Consider the following 17,795-nt stretch of genomic DNA (forward strand, 5'->3'; position numbering starts at 1 on the left):
CTTTTAGAAATTTTTTTGTCATCAGTTCCTAGTGGAAACAACAGAGGTTATTTTGTGTGGATTAAGCATATCAATAACTAAGAATAATACACTGCCTTTTCCTACCATGTTAATCAAATGCCAAATGGCTGCAGTGGCCCACACCACAGCTTCCCCAGGCTGGAGTACTCACTGTTCAAAAACCAGTTTTTGCTAGTCATCCAGAGATATTAATCTGGCTATTTGCATCCTGGACTTAATAAGCAGGAAAATATCTCATTTTCCATATATTTCCCTACTTTGACTGGAGTTCCAATGGCAGAAAGCACAAAGAAACTCAATAAGAACAAAGGGAAATAATAAGACAAATAACACCAATGTTCCAATTTCCAAACCAGACAAACTACATCAGATGGGGAAGCACATTACCTTTCTAATGAAAAAAAGATTATATCCCCAGGGTAACTAAGCAGCAAATCTACCTCATCAAGGTCTGGTGATCCTCTTTTCAATTCTCCAGCCATTACCAACACTGACTTAAGGGCCCGCAGTCCAAAATCATAGTGATGTTGTTTAGAAAGCTGTTCCCTTGCTAACTTGTACAGCACTGTCATCTTTTTGGCAAGGACCTGTTTGAGATTTAAATTAAATGATCACAAATGTGGACATTGCTACTGGCCATGCAAACATGGGGAGGTACATGGGTATGGGTAACAATAGAATCATCTTACCTTTGCTGTAAGGAACCCTTCAGAAAACAGCATTATTTCACAGATCTGCTGAAGATCTGGTACAATAACAACCACAGGCCTGAACAGAGCTTTCACAGACTCAGGGAGCTCAGTCCGGCCAGCATAGCCAGGATTCATTGTAATGAAAATGCCAATACGGCTATCAAGGGAAATCTCCTGTCCTTCAAACTAAAGGCATAAGAAAACATTAGAACAATGTGAATTAGGAACTAAAAAAAAATAATACTACTTGCTCAAAGAGAAAACCAATAATACTGGGGCACCCACTTAGGACAAGGTGCTAAAATATTTAGCTTTAGAAAGTCATCATGATACAAACAATGGGATGAATGCACCTTCTTTAAGATATTTCACAAGCCTCAAATTTTCAGTCTGAGGTTTTTTAATTCCAATAAGCATCAGTAAATAAAGCCTCACAATCCACATCAAGTTAAATTACTGCTGTTCCTCATTACTACTAGACTATCACCCCATTTACTTGCTATTATCCTATTAAGATCACTTTTATCTCATTTCACAAAGGAACAACCTAGCAAAGGATTAGGCAATCAGCAAGGATTTAACATCTTTCAAACTCAAAGTACATACTCTGGAGTTTGAAATGTTTAGCACAAACAAAATACAGAAGCAGCAGCCCTTTGATCTAATGATGGGGTCTAACCCTGTATCTTGCCCTGAACACCAAGATTAGCCTTCACAATTACTTCTCTTTTTAAATGTTTACCTGAAATCTTTTCCACCCATTCATTAAAGCATTTCGGATTGTCTGAATCTGGGAAGAGATGACTGAGAGCACAGAAGCATCGATGCGATTGAATTCATCAAAGCATCCCCATGCACCACACTGGGCGAGGCCTGAGAAAATTTTACCCATTGCCTAAAAGGAACAACAAGAAAAACTTCTCAACACTGACTACATAAAACATTCAGCATCAAAAAACTTTGGAACACGCTCAACTACTTAATGGTGGATAAACCTCTAATAATTACTTGCCAAGTGCAGATTGCCTATCATAAACTTAAACACATACCATACAGTCATTGCTCCCCTGCTTGAAAGGGCCTGAAATTCCTTCAGGAATTTATTCAAAATCCACACTTTTGATTTACTAAATTTAATTATCAACAGCATAGTATCTCTAAGGGAGATACTTATGTAGAAGTTCAGAGTATGATCCTGGGCACTGATAAAGAGCAGAAATTGGCATTTTATCAGAGAACACAGATCTTTAACTCTTACTTTGAAGTCCATGCCTTCTCCACAGTTTGTCACTACGCACAGCAAGCCCAGTGCTTTGGCCAGATCCTTGGTTGTTTCTGTCTTCCCTGTACCTGCTGGCCCTGCTGGTGCTCCTCCCAAAAACATTGATAGAGCCTTTGAAGACAAACCAAAAAGCAAAGCACAGCTTGAATTAGGCTTATGCTAGATTGGTAACAAAACCACAAATGAATCCTTGGGTACAAAAAACTTCAAACTTTGTGAACGCCTTCTACATTGTCTTAACAGCAATGAGGTGAGAAGGATATCACAACTGATTTCAAACATCTTGGCTTTCACGCTGGGAGACAGCAGAAGAGGCAATAAAAGCAGGATGTGCCAGGTGTAACAGGGGCTTGTTAGCACAGTGTCCCTGAGGGCGCACCTGCGTGAGGGTGAGGTAGATGCGGTCGGTGAGCGGGGTGATGACGAGGCGCCCGTTGAGCCCCATGTACTCGTAGCCGTAGGAGAAGGCGCCGGTGCACTGCCGCACCATCAGCTCGTCCGGCTCACGCTCCCAGTAAAAGCGCAGCTGGCTCTCCCACTCGAACTCCTGAGCCTGCAGAATGCTGCACACAGAGCTCACGTCAGCCAAGAGGATGCAGCACAACTCCAAGATTTGGTGTTGGCTCAGGAGCTGGAGGTGGCGCTTACCTGTCCCTGACGAATATATCGATGATGTCTCTGGCGTGCACGTCGATGATGAGAACAGTGTTGTATTTTTTCCTGTCGTTTTTGCTCAAGGGCGTCATGATGCGGGTCACCAGGTCATCGATTTGCTTGTGCATTTTTTTAGCATAAAATTTCATTGCCTGCTTTTCTCCCATTTTCACTTTTCGAAAGACATCCTCTACCTCCCAAGTCCACCACACTTGATTAGCAGCAAGCACCATCATGCCTTGGAAGAGCAACATCCAATCAACTCTATGGAAAACACATACATGAATTACTGTTTATTTTAAGTAACTGATCAGGAAAGAAAAAAAAAAAAACAGTACAACAAAAAAGAAGTTCTGCCTGCAACAGCTACAACACAAGCCAAACTTTTCAGAGATACACAGAATTCTATCAAAGTATGCTGGGGGATTTCAAAAGCCTGGGAAATATTCTGATAGAAAAGCTGTTTGTTCCAGGTATAAAATTTCCAAGTGGTATTCATTGTGAGAAAAACCTACTGAACACCAAAAATATAACTCAAGATTTAGGAAAATAGATATGAGAGATTATGCATACTTCAGGGTTGGTTAAAATAGTGCATGTGAACGTATTCTATCCCTCCACATAGAGAAATACAGACTAAATTGTGCAGGAATTGTAAAATTATGCCTTAACTTTTCTATATCATTAACACATCAGGTTATTTGTGTTACCCTTGACACTGATTGTTTCACCTGCTTCTGTCTTCACAATATCGAAAAATGGCTTCCTTGGTGAGGCGGCGGTTGCTCCGTCTCATTTCCTCCAGCACTACTGTCATCCAATTCTCCACTCTGCCCACAGCATGGACATCCTGCCTGAACTCCATCACCTCCCCCTCTGCTGAGATCATGGCTGTGGCAATCTTCTCATCATTGTCACCGTCCTTGAACCTCAGCGCGGCTACATTATCAAACATCTGAAACGCACCAACAAAGAAATTCACATTTTAGAAACAAAGCCTCCAAATGTAAGTGTATGCAAGCCCAGCTCTCCTCCAGAGAAATGGATCTGACTCCTAAGTAATCAAACATAAATGCTGATGTATAGTCCAGCAGCAGAACTGCAGAATATCAAGCAAATAATCAGGCCTGAATGACACTGATTTTTTTTTCCCCTAGAAAATAAGAGTTAGGAGGAGCTACAATCTGTGAGGAAAGTTTTTTAATGATAGATCATTCTGGTGTATCTTGAATGTTCTTCTACCATAATTGCTACCAAGCAATGTGAAATGCAGCAGAGACTGTGCATCAGATCTGACCTGGTTATTCAGAAGCTTCTTCAAGATGCTGCCAGGATTCTCTTTGTATACAAAAAATATTCATGCATCCTTATGAGTATGTACAGTAAAGTCTGTTAAACCTTTTAAGCACTTGAAAGCACAAGACACTGTGGAAAGCCAGACATTGATTGTACCTTTATCATGTGTTCCTGGACACAGAGTGCACTGCTGCTGCCAAGGATACTGAGCAACTCGTCATCAGATATAAAGAAAAATCTGGGGAAAGCATTTCTCTTGGAATCCAAATAATCATTCAAGCTTTTCTGGCATTTCTCCAGCACATCGTTTATATGGTGGAGGTCTGACAGACGATTTGGGACTTCACAGCAATTTTTTATTATGGGGTCTTTTTCAGTTTCTTCCATTATCTATACAGGGAGAAAGGGGAGTTTAGAAAATGTTGAACAGCAATAGGTTATAAATTATATTTCATTAATGACAAAGCATGCAAACAGCACAAGCAGTACAGGTCCTTATAGAAGTGAATCAAAGGTTTTGAAATGGTTTTGAAATGGTTTTGTGGAGCTGCAGTGCTGTATGAAAACATGAAGGTAGTGTGTTTATGGAGATAGAACTATAAAAACAAGTGTAAGCCCAACAAGCCTGTATCCCCCCCAATCAGGCCAGCTTAAGGACATACCTGACTCTGCTCCTGTACCAATGGTACTTCAAGGAGTGATCATGATCATATTTCAAAATCACAGTACTCTCCCAATTTTGCACGTAGGAAGGTAAGTAAGCCCTATTCATACCAGGAATGTGTGTTCAGTATGGGAGCAGTGGCATGAAGCAGGAAAGCCTTTTTAGCATGTACATAGGTCCCCAAGCAATAGGAACACATATAAGCTTCTTCTTACCAAGGTAAAAGTAAAAAGTTGTAAACAATGAAAGGAAAAGGAGATTCTGCCTACTCCATGCTGCCAGCCAAGGATCTCACATCTGCCCATCTTAGCTAAATCAGGAGAAGTCTTCTGGTTATGACAGATGTGAAGTAAATCAGAAAATTCCTGGGTTCCCTAATGTCATATTCAATTAACTATAGCACATCATTCTCAGTATTACACATGTCACAAAAGACTATAGGTAACTATGGAACTGGAAGCAAAATGCACTAAATATGCTGATCACAAGTCAGTTACTTTCCTGTTTAAACATTTGGTCTACACGGTCAAATATTTTGACTTCCTCCGGAAGCTGTGCTCTGATATCTCCAGCAACAAAAATGCTCTCCAGGTACATCCATTTTCTCTGAACTGATATCCAGATCTACGAATCAAACGTTACCATCAGAGGAAACAGAAATACAATGGAAAATTTGGATTATAAATAATAAACATGAATTATTTAGTCCAGCACTTTCCTCCTACCTCGCTTACTTCACTAATCAATGACAGAGTTTTTTCCCATTTTTGAGCGGTTGAAAGAAAAGGACCCACAAAGCGACTGCCCAAAACACTCTGAAGATTGACATTGTTGTCATCAAGAGTCTCTAAAATTTCCTCTACAGATCCCAGAATAAAGCCTCGTGTCTCTGTGCCTTTGGTGTACACTTCTACAGGGAATTTCATATTTTCCCACGTTTCTATTATTTCCTTCAGTCCCTGCATGTGAACATAAAAAAAGGCATATTTCAGTCTTCAAAACTGGACGTCTATAATCTTAGCAAAAAAATGAAACAGATAATTCAGCTAAATTTTCACATATTTTCTAACTCTGGTTTATAAAGAAGTAATTTATTTCAAAGAATGATAGCAAGAGAGTTGATCCTTCTTCAGATCCATTTTCATAGGACAACCTTTCTTACTGGAATCATAGAAATCCAATATGCTTCTGCCAAACCCAGTTCTGCAAGGATCCTGTGCCAGTAGGAGCTCGTTAACAGAGCTGTAAATCCCAGCTCATGTAGCTCATGGCAGCTCCCTGAAGATGGCCAAACTTGCGCTTATGCCAATTTAAAAATCTTAAACAAAACTGATTGTTGTCATCCTTGTCTTTTTAGTTTTACAATGATTCTATAATCCAGTACATTACCTTCTCAATGCTAAGTTCTTTAATAGCAGTTCCAACTATATCACTGATAACCACGGTGTATTTGTGAAGTTCCATGGCAAACATATTTTCCAAAGTGAATGTTTCTGTTTTCATTTCAAATCTTGTTCCTGTTTTCTCCATAAGGTCTTCCCAATGCCTGTTTTAAATTGAGACATCAGTTTAACACCATAATACAGTAAAAAACAAAAACAACTGTAAGATATAATAATAAACTTATGTTTAGCATTCTGCTGTTTAAATAAGAACTACTAGTCTGAATAAATAAATTATCCCAGTCTTTGCAGCACCTTTCATGTTATTAACAAGCTCACTAGGCAGAAATAAATTTCCAAAGCTCCAGGACACGGCATGACCCCAGTAAAGGAAAATTAAAGTTCTAACAAAACACATCAAATACTTCTATATATAGTGATGTAAATAAATCAAAACAAACCTTTCTCTTAAAGCTTCATTTTTCAAATCAAGCAACAAAGGAATGGAGTTTAGAAAAGCCTTCAGTTTTTTATCCAGTTGCTTACAGATTGCCATACCACGCACTTGTCTGGGCAGCTTCCGAACAGCTTTCAGAAATCCTTCAGTTCCATCCTGAAGAACCTTGACATTGAGGTTTATCCAGAGTGTCTTAGACCATTTCTCTTTAGCTGCCTGCAAACAAGGACATTAAGAAGGGAAAAAAATTCATATTCCTTTTAGTTTTGACCCCCAAAACGTAATTGTATTAACATTTTACAAACATAGGGAGAGACAAGTTCATGTCCAGGACAGATTCACAGCCAAAAACAATCACTTGCATAAAAAATAGTAAAAAGAGAAGATGGAGAACAGGACCATACTTTACAGGGCATTTAAATTTTGGAAAAATAAAACTTCTTAAAAAATAGTTAAAGCCTGAAATACCCACTGTCACCTGTACACATCCTATATCCAAAAGTAGTTTCACTGAACTGATCAGGAACCATGTGCAGTAAAATGCCATCCAACAATTATAAGAGGCTGGGAGAAGTCTGTTCCCATCTGATGAGAGGATGTGTTTGGTCCACCATGGAGACACTGCTAGTGCTGCACCAATGATATTGAAATCATTTCACAGGGCATAGATTATTCCATGCAAAGGGTTCAGAGTTGACAGTAACCAGGGGGCAATGCAGCCTCTTCTTTTGTCCCCATCTTTGCTGTGTGTCTGTGCATGAACACATTTGTGTCCCTGCAGACTCAGTGTGACACTCACTTTTTGTTCTGCATAAATGTCATAGACCTGCTTCATAGCTTTTGCATCTTGCTGTGCTTTTATTAAATTTGGGTACACTGTTCCTGGCATGCCCAGAAGTTTCTCAGCACTGCCCAGTTCCCGCTGCCTTTCTTCCAATCTCGCTAATTCTTTTTCAAACAGAGCCATGAGTTCTAGTCCTGGAAAAGGAGAGGGATTTTTACAGATAAATCATCACAGGGATTGTCATGGGAAATAAGACAGAATTTGCATATGGTCTCTGAATGTTCCAGTACTAAAAATGTTCACATTCCCAGCTGATGAGTTTGTATATTAATAAGGAAAGCATAATTTTCTTGTTTTGCATAAAAATTGAATTGTCCAAAGACTAATATTTTCAAAACATCACTTCACACACATTAGTCCACCTACCTTTATCAAGATCATCTCCAACAACACCAGGCCCCTCAGTCAAGAGTTTCTGGAGAAAATCGTCTGTCTCTTTGCTGTAGTTTGCAATTTGTTGCTCTGTCGCCTAAAAAGAACATAATGTAAACAGTTCTATTAAACAGTTCCCATTTCTAATTGTTTTCTATACTAATTACAAGTATTACCTTTGTGAATGCTTCTTTTACACCTCCTTTACAATCTAGGTTGCGAGTGATTTCTGCTGCCTCCATAAGGAGAGTCTCCCACGCTTCCCTAACACTGTCAGACTGCTCTAGCTCCTCTTCAGGTACCTAAAACAAAATAAGGAGCACCTCTCACAAGGCCTAAATAGACACACACCTTCACAAGAAAGTGAGGAATAGATGTTCACATTACAAATTTGCAAAACACAAAACCAATACTGAAGCGACCTTAGTCAGATTTAAACAGATGCCATATGTGCATTTTAAAGTGGGCAGAGTGATTTGAGAAGGAAGTCTGGACTACAGTCTCAAGACATCCCTTCAAACCTCAATAACTCTGTAATTCTGTAACACGTCTCAAAAGGAAAATATTTCTTCATTCACATGTGAGGCATCTGTGCCCGTAGCTCAGATCTGAAAGGTTTGATGAGACATGCACTTACTGGAATATTGTACAATTCAAGAGTTCTGTATCTCTCTCCAATGTCCAAGTAGCTCAGTTCCACCTCAACAGCAATGTCTCTGATTACTGCAAATGCACCCAGGACAACTCTGAGATCATCCAGGGTTTCAGGGGGTTTATTCAGATTCTCTGATAATTTCTGTAAAAAGCAAAGATCCTTTCCAGAATCAACACTGACAAAGCAATTGTCAGAATTACAATAATGAGTCAAACACAAAACACAAACAAATAATATGCCAGATTCATTTCTTAGTCTATGTGATAAAGATAACAAAAAAAACCTAACTGAAAACACCTACCTGAATCTCATCTCGAAGGCTGAGGAGCTCCTCTTTTGCTAATTCATTAAGCAACTTCCCAAGTGACATCATCCAGCTTTTAGCATTCTCCTGCACTGCAGAGGCTAAAGGAGCCAGCTGAAGCCTGATAAATTGTTCATCTTTAACCAAGGGCCATTGAGTTACTTCCTGAGTTACTGTCAGATAGAACTGCAAGTGCTCATCAAAGACAACACAGGGAGGCTTTTCTGCAGCTAAACGGTCCAGGACTGCGTCTTTGTCTGATTTCCACAGCTGGTCATACTTATTCCATTGGTTCAAACACTTCCTGAGAGATTCCAGGAGTTTTTGGATATTCTGAGTGATGAGAACAGCCTGTTCAATGACCAGAGGGCTCTGGGAGACATCACTGTAAAAGCTGAAAGTGACAACTTCATCAGCCCTGCCGTGCTGAGGAGGGCATTCAATACACGTCCCGTGCATCCATCGTACGAAGTTCTGGGGAGTTTTAAAGACAGGGTCAGAAAACAGCTCCCTTGTGGAGTCATTTTAGTTAAATCATTGATGAATCAGCTGGCTTGGAAAGCCCTCTAAGATCATTGAGTCCAAGCAGTCCAAGACTGTCAGGTCACCCATTAAATCATACATGCCCCCCTATGCCACACCCACACATCCTCCAGGAATGGTGACTCCTCCACTTCCCTGGGCAGCCTGTCCCAGTGCTTCCTCCTCTTGCAGTGAAGGAGTTCACCATTGTTTAGTACACAATGTAGGAAGTGGTATCAATGATTTCTCAAACAAATTGTTTTTCTGACAGCAAAAACAGAGATCACACTTTCCCATCAACTTGAGAAGAGTTCATTTCATCCCAACAAAACTTTTCCATGCATTACTCAATCTGCTTCTAAAATCTCTTCTGATTATAGCATGACAGAGAGGAAAAGGTATTGGTTCAGACAGTCTGAATGCAGCAGTAGAGAATAACAGCAAATCTGAGAACAAAAAGCACACTTAAACTAAACATTCATTTAAGGTGACATCTGGAACCATTTGTCCATCAGCAGAGGAAAGGAACATTGTCAAATTATTTGGCTTCTTTTCAGGAAAGCAGTTTAGTGTGAAACTATTTATGGAGAAAAATACTGCTACATCATTGCCAGTTAAGTTAGATACCTAATCTAGTTATTTGCTGTCCTAGATGCCTTTCTCCAACATTTTCTGAACTGTTTTTTCTGCTGCTTCTAATGTAATCTGATGTAGAGGAGGCCTCTCATGTTCCTTATTCCACCAGCTTATTCATACATCAGAAAGCAACATCTGCAGTGCAATCTGAGAAGTACTTCCTTCTGATGTATGCTGATTTATAGAACCAAACCATGTCCTTACACTGCCAAAACTGCTAAAAAGTCATCAACAATTGTACCTGAGGAAAAATCATATGGATTTTTTTTCCCCTTGATCATCAGTTTGTAAAATTAGGACAGCCTGTAAAACTGGAACAATGTACTGGGTATTTTGATTTCAAGGTAAAGCAATATGAACCTCCCCTTTGACATTTATGCTTACCCAAACATAAAATAAGATTAGTTCATTATAATCACAAGCAAACTCTGGAAACAAAAAGAAATCTCTATCAAAAATCACCTTGGTGACTTCAACACAGTCTTGGATCGATTGCATGGTCATTTTTTCAATCTCACTGTCATTAGGCTGCAGGGTTATCTCAGGAGCAGATAAAACAGCTTCTATTTGTAACAATGGCACATTTGCAAGAATAGTTGCATTAAAAGCCTGTAAATTCCTGAGAAAGAAAAAAAAATAGCATCAAAGATAGAAATAATCAGGTGCCACCCCCAGGAAAATGCCCCTAGAAAGGCTGCAATTTTCAAGTGTATGCTTAGATCTGTAAACTGAGTGATCACTGATCCCAGCTGGAAACACTGATGTGTCTGGGAGGAAAACTGTCCCACTAAAATGATGTCATGCAAAAGCTTGACTTGCTAAAAGAAGCTGCTGGAAGGAATGAATGGAGATATTTTGGTGCAAAAGGATCCTGAGACTGTTGTCAACTTCCCTGCAAGAGCCCAGACAAGAAATCATGGCAAATTCCTCTGAGCATGGATCAGCTTCCAGAACATGGATGATGGGAAGAAGAGGTGGAAAGCTTAGATAGATTTTACAATAGAGCTGCAATGCTGAATAAGGGAAGCCTTTATAATACCTTGTTCCAGCACTGGCCTCAGCCACTGCAGAACAAGTAAAATAATTTTTCTTGGACTCGTGTCCCATGCAGTACAGGGAGGCACCTGGCACCCAGACACCAAGTTCTCAAAATCATGTTCTTTAGGAGAATAAAACCTGGATTTTAGAGACAAACCAGGGAAGTGCAACAACAGACATTGCAGCAAATGTGTCAGATTTCTCTCTTCTGCCAACAACATGCCAGTATTCACTTTTTCAGAATCTGGGTTTCCTCTCTACCTTGTTATCAGTTCTCCATTCTTCACAGGAAAAAAATCAGTAGAAATACAAATCTTACACAAACTGTAAGTCCCTTATGGGTTTAAACAGAATGTCAGTACACACACTCACCAACAGATCCAGGAGAACCCAAAGATGACTGGAAACTCATTAAAGCAAACAATTCACTTACTTCACAATCAACTGTATCAACACCTGATAAATCCTATTTTCCCAATATGCATAATAGGAAGCCAATTTTGGAGATTTGCCACTGTTTGTATAGGCAACTCGTCTTTCCACTTCTATTAGCAATTGTGGAATTGTAGAATACTTTCTAACCAGTTGTTCCACATCTTTTGCTTGCTCACACTTAATATAGTCAAAAAATTCTTTTGCTCCTGCAACAGATACAAAAACTAGCATTATTAGCTGCAAAAGACCTAACAGTTTTATACACTGGAAGTGTATACCTGAGTTTTATTTGTGAACATGAAATTGATCTTATATAATGATAAAAAATATCTTAATTTATTAATATTTCAGACCTCTGAAATATGGATTTTAATCTGATTCAATTATTTAAGAGCAACCTTTTTACAGCTATGAAGTGTTGAAAGAAATTTGATCCATCATCCACTCAAGTGACAGAGAGATCTGGCAGACAACCAGCTCGCTGCCATTTCCATCTGAGGAAATGTTCCATCCTCTGTTACACCCCTGGGAATCAGTTCTGATAACAATTAAAAGGGTTGATCTTAGCAACTAAAACCACAAAGTAGCAGATAGAGAAAAATAAAACAAAACACCACAGAGCTTGGAAATGAAACAATAAAGACTTACCAGGACATTTGTCACCATTTTCTGAATGTGGAAACTTAAAGAGATTTGTTGACTCTATGGACCGAAGTTTGCTGCTTATGTCTTCAGAAATTTGATGAATCTGATGGACAAGTAACTCTAATCTCCCAATGGTTTGTGTACATTGGACAATAAATTCACCAATACCTTGAAATAAATCAAAACCATTTGTTTTTTTTCTCTTTTAACAAGTATTTCATCAATGCATCAAAATTGCCACAACCAGACATGTTTTCTCTCTAAGGATGACCCAAGGTTCTGCAAAATCATAGATTTGATGTTTTCTCAGCTAATCCTTCATCTTGCTCCCTTACAGCTTTTAGCTAATATTTAGCTAATATTTAGCTAATATTACAGCTTTTATTATATTTAAAACACTGGAGATGGTTAGAAACCCATCTCCAGTGTTTTAAATATAATAAAAACACAAAAATTACCTCCTGGATCAGAGTTTGTCTAACCTGCTATTCTGCCCCTGTGGCAAGAGGATGGATCATATGTTCTGCCATCATAAAAAGTAGAACTGAAGAGATGTTTTAAACTAAAAATAAATGTCTAAGGCCATTTCAAAGTAATATCTCCATTACCTACAGACTTCCACGTGAGTCTTTTGTGTCCTGCTTTCAATATTCTCCAGAGTTCTTTGACATGGTGATCAAGAAGTTTGATTTCTGCTTCATTCATCATCTCCATTAATTTGTGATAGCGACTCAGCATGACTTTCAATTTATTTGTGTACCTAAGGAATGTAAGAAACACAGAAAAATAAAACACAAAATGATGATTTTCTTGAAAAACGGCTACAAACTCCACTAAAGAGCAGAGAACTTCCATCATTCCATTCAGACTTTCATGTAAAGCAAAATTTGCAGAACTAACTAGTGAATACATATTGATTATAAAAGTAATTTATTTCCCACTGAAAACAAAGAAAAGGTTCATATGATTCCAATAGTAGCTGGACAAACCTCTCCTGCCCCATCTCAAAAGTTATGGAGACAGCCCCAGTTTGCAGCACATTGGTGAACTGAACAGGTGAACTTTAAAATCCATTTAGGAATTTATTGGCACATCTGTGTGCTAAATGTCTGTGATAATTTAGACACAACTGACTTACCCAAGGCTGTACAGGAAGAATGCAATAGTGTGTTTAAATGAGCTGAAATCTAAATGTCAGAAACAATTCATTGCAAATTATTTTCCTCTCAGGTTTGGACAAGTTGTTAATTTGTATAACAGTCCTATAGCATAAAGGATGCAAAGAGTGCCAGAGAAAAGCTTATCAGTGCAACATTGCCATTAGAAATTGTGCCCTTAAAAAAAAGAATCATAATGGGGTCTCATGTTTCCAAAATGTGATGACTCAGGGCCTGTTCCTGGAGTGAAATCACTTGAAATGCAGCCATAAGCCTGTATGTGAGATATTCTGTGACAGCCTTACCTGAGGTATTTGTCTTCCTGTAATGCCACATATCTTGCCATTTCTGGGACTGCAAGCCCAAGCTGTTCCATGTACTTGGCCTCAGTGATAATCTCTTGGATTTCAGGAGAAAAATTCAGAGCGAAGCCAACACTTTTCCTGATGCTCACAGGCTCGTCTGTTGCAGAGCTCTGCAACACAAGGAAGCAGCAGAAAAGAGAGGAGCAACAAACATTACATGGCAAAGGTGAGATTTTGGAGACATTTGATAAGGCAGAAGGTAAAAGTCAGAATGACTGACATTCAGAGCTTGTGGAAATGCCTTTAAAATTCGATAGTAGCTTCAGCATTCTTGGTTCAGGAATTATACAGAACTACCTTTTCAGGTGTCAGTTACAAGAAACAATCCAAAGCACCTCTGTGTACACACTGCTGCAACGAGTTACAACAGAAATCACAGTGGAAATTCACTCAGACAAAAGTTTAGTAGGAACAGGATTCTGCAAGATCTCTGCTGGAAACCTGCCTTTACCTAACTTCAGCCCCAAGTACCATGGCAATGTCCCAAAAATGTTGTACCAAAACCTAAAAAATTAACAGAGACTACAGCACAGAAGAACACACAGAGAAACAACATTCAATCATCTGCCAGGTGATTCAGAAACTATGTCTTATAAAGGGCCACAAACAATTCTCAGCTCAGAACTTTTTCTAAATCTGCGTTTAAAACATTACTCTCAGAAAATTCTTGCTGACCATCAGGGAAGTTTCAGTTTCCCCTCAGAGAAGCCTGGTACACAATCTTCCTACATTTCACCTGCTCAGAAGTCTCTGGATTAACATTTGTTGCAGCCTCATCAGTGACAAGAGCCAGTAGAGTATCTTTCAGTAACAGTGGAATCACATGTTCTGCTCTCTCTCTCCACTGACGGTATTTTTGAGCTTCATATTCCTCCATTTTCTTGGTCACTTGGAGATATATTTGTTGCACCTAGAAAGGACAACTCTGTAGAACTCATTTTAAAGATCATGAGAGATGTTTAACTAACCTAATATGGTCTCTCAATATGGTTGCTGGTTTTTATTAGATAAGAGAACAAGTAACAGCCTGCAATTAATGCAGAAACTGGAGAATTTGGGATCTTGAATTATGTAATTGATTCCATCACTGTCTCCCTGGGAAACAGTGGGAAGGTTTCAACCCAGTTTTCACATTTAACATGGCTGTGTGCAAAGACTTGGGACTTCCCCTCACTTTAGAGCACTCTCACACTTTTACAAGTGTATAACAAAAGTGTTTCTTCCTTCATCAAGTACCAAAAGACCCAACCTACTTCCTGTCCACGTCCAGAGGAAAGCAACTCCTCTTCTTCCTGGAACAGAATAATGGTGTGCCTGATCCTCTGGGAAAGGGATCGGGACCAGGAGATCGCTCCAGCCACTGGAGGATGGTTCTTGTACAGAGGTGGATCCTTGAGGTTCTGAACAAAGATTTGCTCAACAATTCCAAGCTAGAAGAGAATAAAATATTGCAAGGAATCATTTTCCCACTGCTTGTCCATGATCACTGTCTGATACACAGCACAAAATAATTATTTTGTCTTTATTTCTCTATCTTGTGGAACTGCCCCTATGGCAGCATGTTCTGTGAGATTGTTTCAAGTTTAATGTTCTTTGAAATATCAAAAAACCAGCTGATACAAAAAGCTTCCCAACATACATTCTAGCCCTCCAAAGTTGATCTATGACATCTTCTGATCATATCATGAACTTGGTTGTGACAAGAAAGCTGTAGGGTATAAAAAATCCATTTCCCCAGGAAGGTTGAGCTGCTGTTTACAAGGTGCAGGAATAGGCACAAGCCTTGTTGCATTCAGAGCACCTTCCTGCTCCCACACAGTGTCTCACATGTACAGATGTGCACAACATTGCAGCAAATTAACCAGACTTTTTCTCCAACTTGGTCCCAAAAAAAGAGAGCAATTATCATGTTTATTTATAAAAGCTTTTTTTAATGTGTCATGTCATTTATTTATTTATGAAAGTTTTTTTTTTTTTTTTTTAGTGTGGTGTCATTTACTATGTCTCTTCCATAGTAAATGACACCACACAGGTATTTAGACATAAACAGATTTATGATTTTCATTAGGTAAAGAACTTCTTGTACTGGATAAGAAATCCCTAAATTGAATACCTCTTTACAATATTGCTCCAAAACCACACTGAGCTTTTTCATGAACTGGTTATTAATATTTTCAGGAATCTGGAGGTGTTTGTACTTTGACAGCAGGCCAAAAGCAGTTTCTGCTGATCGAAGGGTTGTAAAAGATTCATCAATAAATCTTGTCATCTTTTCTTCAATATCCTAAACAAAGGAAGAAAGCAAAGAAACCCTGTCACTTAGAAATTCATCCTGCAAAACCAAGAAAGGGTGGCAAAATGAAAATACTTTTTAATAAGAGCAGTCAAGCTTATTTTTACTATTTTTGGCAATCACTGTATATGGTACCTACCACAACATCTTCTCTAAATTCTTCCACAACGAATGCCCAGTCACGTGCATTTTCCACCCTAAAAGGGTCAAAGCTCAGGTCTTCCATAGGACTAATTACTATATTTACTTCTCTCTGCAGTTCATCAACAGCCTTTGGATTTTCTGTCACAGTTATCAGTTCAGGAATAAATATATTCTGAAGTTCTTCAGCGACCTATTCATTCACAAGAACATACCATAAAGCTTTCTTTTTAATATTTTTTCTGCCACTGAACACATTATTGTTAAACTTTTCCTTTAAAAAATATCAGCCACTCAGAGAATGACCTGTTTGTGCTATGATTTAAACTTCAAATATTTCAATATGAGACACTGAAAAAACCACAGCAACAATCTACAAGCCCAGCACTTCAGTTGCTCTAACAGATAATACTCAGTTATTAGTCCTTTTCACTCCACTTTACATGCAGTTTATTGATTGTCCATATTGCTAATTACCCTGACTTAAATTAGCCTAAACACAGCATGTCTCCATTCATATGTTATTCTGCAATTAATACACAGATTGACAGATGGCCAAATTTCATATTACAGTACACCTAAATGGTATTTTATCCATCTCATTAAGGCAACCCATGAAAATCATAAATGTGTGAAACAGTTGCTGCAAGTCTCCTATGTTCAGACCATGTACAAGGGGCACCTTTGCCCAACCAGTACCTGGAGAAAAGTTATTCCACCTCCAGCATTTGCACCTCCAGCATTAAGTGCAGTTTGGTTGGAATCAAAGGCATCACTCAGGTCTCAAACACAAAACCAAAAGTTGTTAACAAATCTACACCTACAACACAAAAGAATCTCCTCTACAGTAGAAGACAGTGATTACACGATCTCTTTATTTGTTGTCTATATTCCTACCTGAAAAATATCATACAGATCTTGACAGATTGAAACCATATAATCCGTTTTTTCAAATAAACTTTTCACGTCAAATTTCCAGTATCGCTTACTTCCTGACTCTTCAACTTGGATACAAGTAGTAAAATAACATTTTTTCCATTGTTCAAGAGTGTGTTTTGCTTCTGTTATTTTCTTTTTTGCAGTAGCTGTGTCTTGTCTATTAATCAAATCAACACAGTTAAGATATTATAGATAGAAATACTATAGATTAAAAAATCATATCTTCACTGGAATAATATCCCCTGGTTTAGCAGCTTCTAACTACACAAGATCTAGGCAAAACTCACAACTTATTTTCAATGTGATTTTGAAAGGTGGTATTATTTGAGGAGTGATTTTGGTTACATTTATGCCACTTTTTTACCTCTATCTTTCTATTTATTTTATTGGTTCATGTTCTTTCAATCCAAAAGAGGACAAGAACCTGTATCTTCAAAGCTGATTTAGTAATTTATGAAAATTACTAAATAAATTGACTTCTAATACAACTTCAGATGGTTGAAAAATACAGACACACAGACACCTCTTTGGTGGAAGCAAGCAAATATAATAAAAAATATTTCAATAACTACAGCCCAGTTGAAGAGGAACCCAGCACTTACTTGAAGAGCGTTTGCAGATCCACAACCCTGCGCACTCTTTCGGAAATCTCCCAGGAAATTCGCTCCAAGAAGGGCACCATGCGCGCGTCCTTGTTGTAGTGCCGGGACATGATCCACACCAGCCTCAGGGCGTTCAGCAGGGAGGGGATCACGCTGGAGATAACATCCACCCCCCTGCCAGTTGATAAATTCTGTGGAATGCATATTGTGGGAAAGGTGTCGTGAAAAGATATAAATTCATTTTTAGTAAACTGATGTTTGTTCTGTAGATGCCTCAGGTTATGAAAGTCTGGAAGATTATTAAATAAATAACCTGGACAAGGAGACATCCTGGTGCCTAAATAATACACGTGGTTAAAGATGTGCAAATCTGCACCTTTTGCTCCAAATGATTTTAGG

The 17,795-nt window shown here is 38.7% G+C and overlaps 1 protein-coding gene across 6 annotated transcripts in view; it reads right to left on the bottom strand.

Moving 5' to 3' along the window:
* Positions 1-17,795, bottom strand: part of DNAH10 (dynein axonemal heavy chain 10) — a 50,574-nt gene that overhangs the window by 29,130 nt on the left and 3,649 nt on the right. For 5 of the 6 annotated variants that reach the window (XM_077187875.1, XM_077187871.1, XM_077187876.1 and 2 more), the window contains 28 exons: positions 17,397-17,587; positions 16,753-16,951; positions 15,854-16,048; positions 15,535-15,705; positions 14,675-14,851; positions 14,158-14,331; positions 13,362-13,531; positions 12,508-12,659; positions 11,903-12,067; positions 11,253-11,460; positions 10,244-10,400; positions 8,621-9,097; positions 8,302-8,460; positions 7,841-7,966; positions 7,659-7,761; positions 7,248-7,426; positions 6,453-6,664; positions 5,999-6,155; positions 5,335-5,568; positions 5,111-5,233; positions 4,102-4,335; positions 3,381-3,604; positions 2,644-2,913; positions 2,375-2,558; positions 1,972-2,106; positions 1,456-1,608; positions 711-899; positions 462-608 (listed from right to left, as the gene is read on the bottom strand). In XM_077187875.1, the coding sequence (XP_077043990.1) occupies positions 462-608; positions 711-899; positions 1,456-1,608; positions 1,972-2,106; positions 2,375-2,558; positions 2,644-2,913; positions 3,381-3,604; positions 4,102-4,335; positions 5,111-5,233; positions 5,335-5,568; positions 5,999-6,155; positions 6,453-6,664; positions 7,248-7,426; positions 7,659-7,761; positions 7,841-7,966; positions 8,302-8,460; positions 8,621-9,097; positions 10,244-10,400; positions 11,253-11,460; positions 11,903-12,067; positions 12,508-12,659; positions 13,362-13,531; positions 14,158-14,331; positions 14,675-14,851; positions 15,535-15,705; positions 15,854-16,048; positions 16,753-16,951; positions 17,397-17,587 (5,265 nt within the window). The remainder of the gene's footprint in view (positions 1-461; positions 609-710; positions 900-1,455; positions 1,609-1,971; positions 2,107-2,374; positions 2,559-2,643; positions 2,914-3,380; positions 3,605-4,101; positions 4,336-5,110; positions 5,234-5,334; positions 5,569-5,998; positions 6,156-6,452; positions 6,665-7,247; positions 7,427-7,658; positions 7,762-7,840; positions 7,967-8,301; positions 8,461-8,620; positions 9,098-10,243; positions 10,401-11,252; positions 11,461-11,902; positions 12,068-12,507; positions 12,660-13,361; positions 13,532-14,157; positions 14,332-14,674; positions 14,852-15,534; positions 15,706-15,853; positions 16,049-16,752; positions 16,952-17,396; positions 17,588-17,795) is intronic. The other variant, XM_077187874.1, reaches the window with a different exon arrangement.

This window comes from Agelaius phoeniceus, chromosome 18 (genome assembly GCF_051311805.1).
Source record: "Agelaius phoeniceus isolate bAgePho1 chromosome 18, bAgePho1.hap1, whole genome shotgun sequence".
Taxonomy (NCBI): Eukaryota; Metazoa; Chordata; class Aves; order Passeriformes; family Icteridae; genus Agelaius; species Agelaius phoeniceus.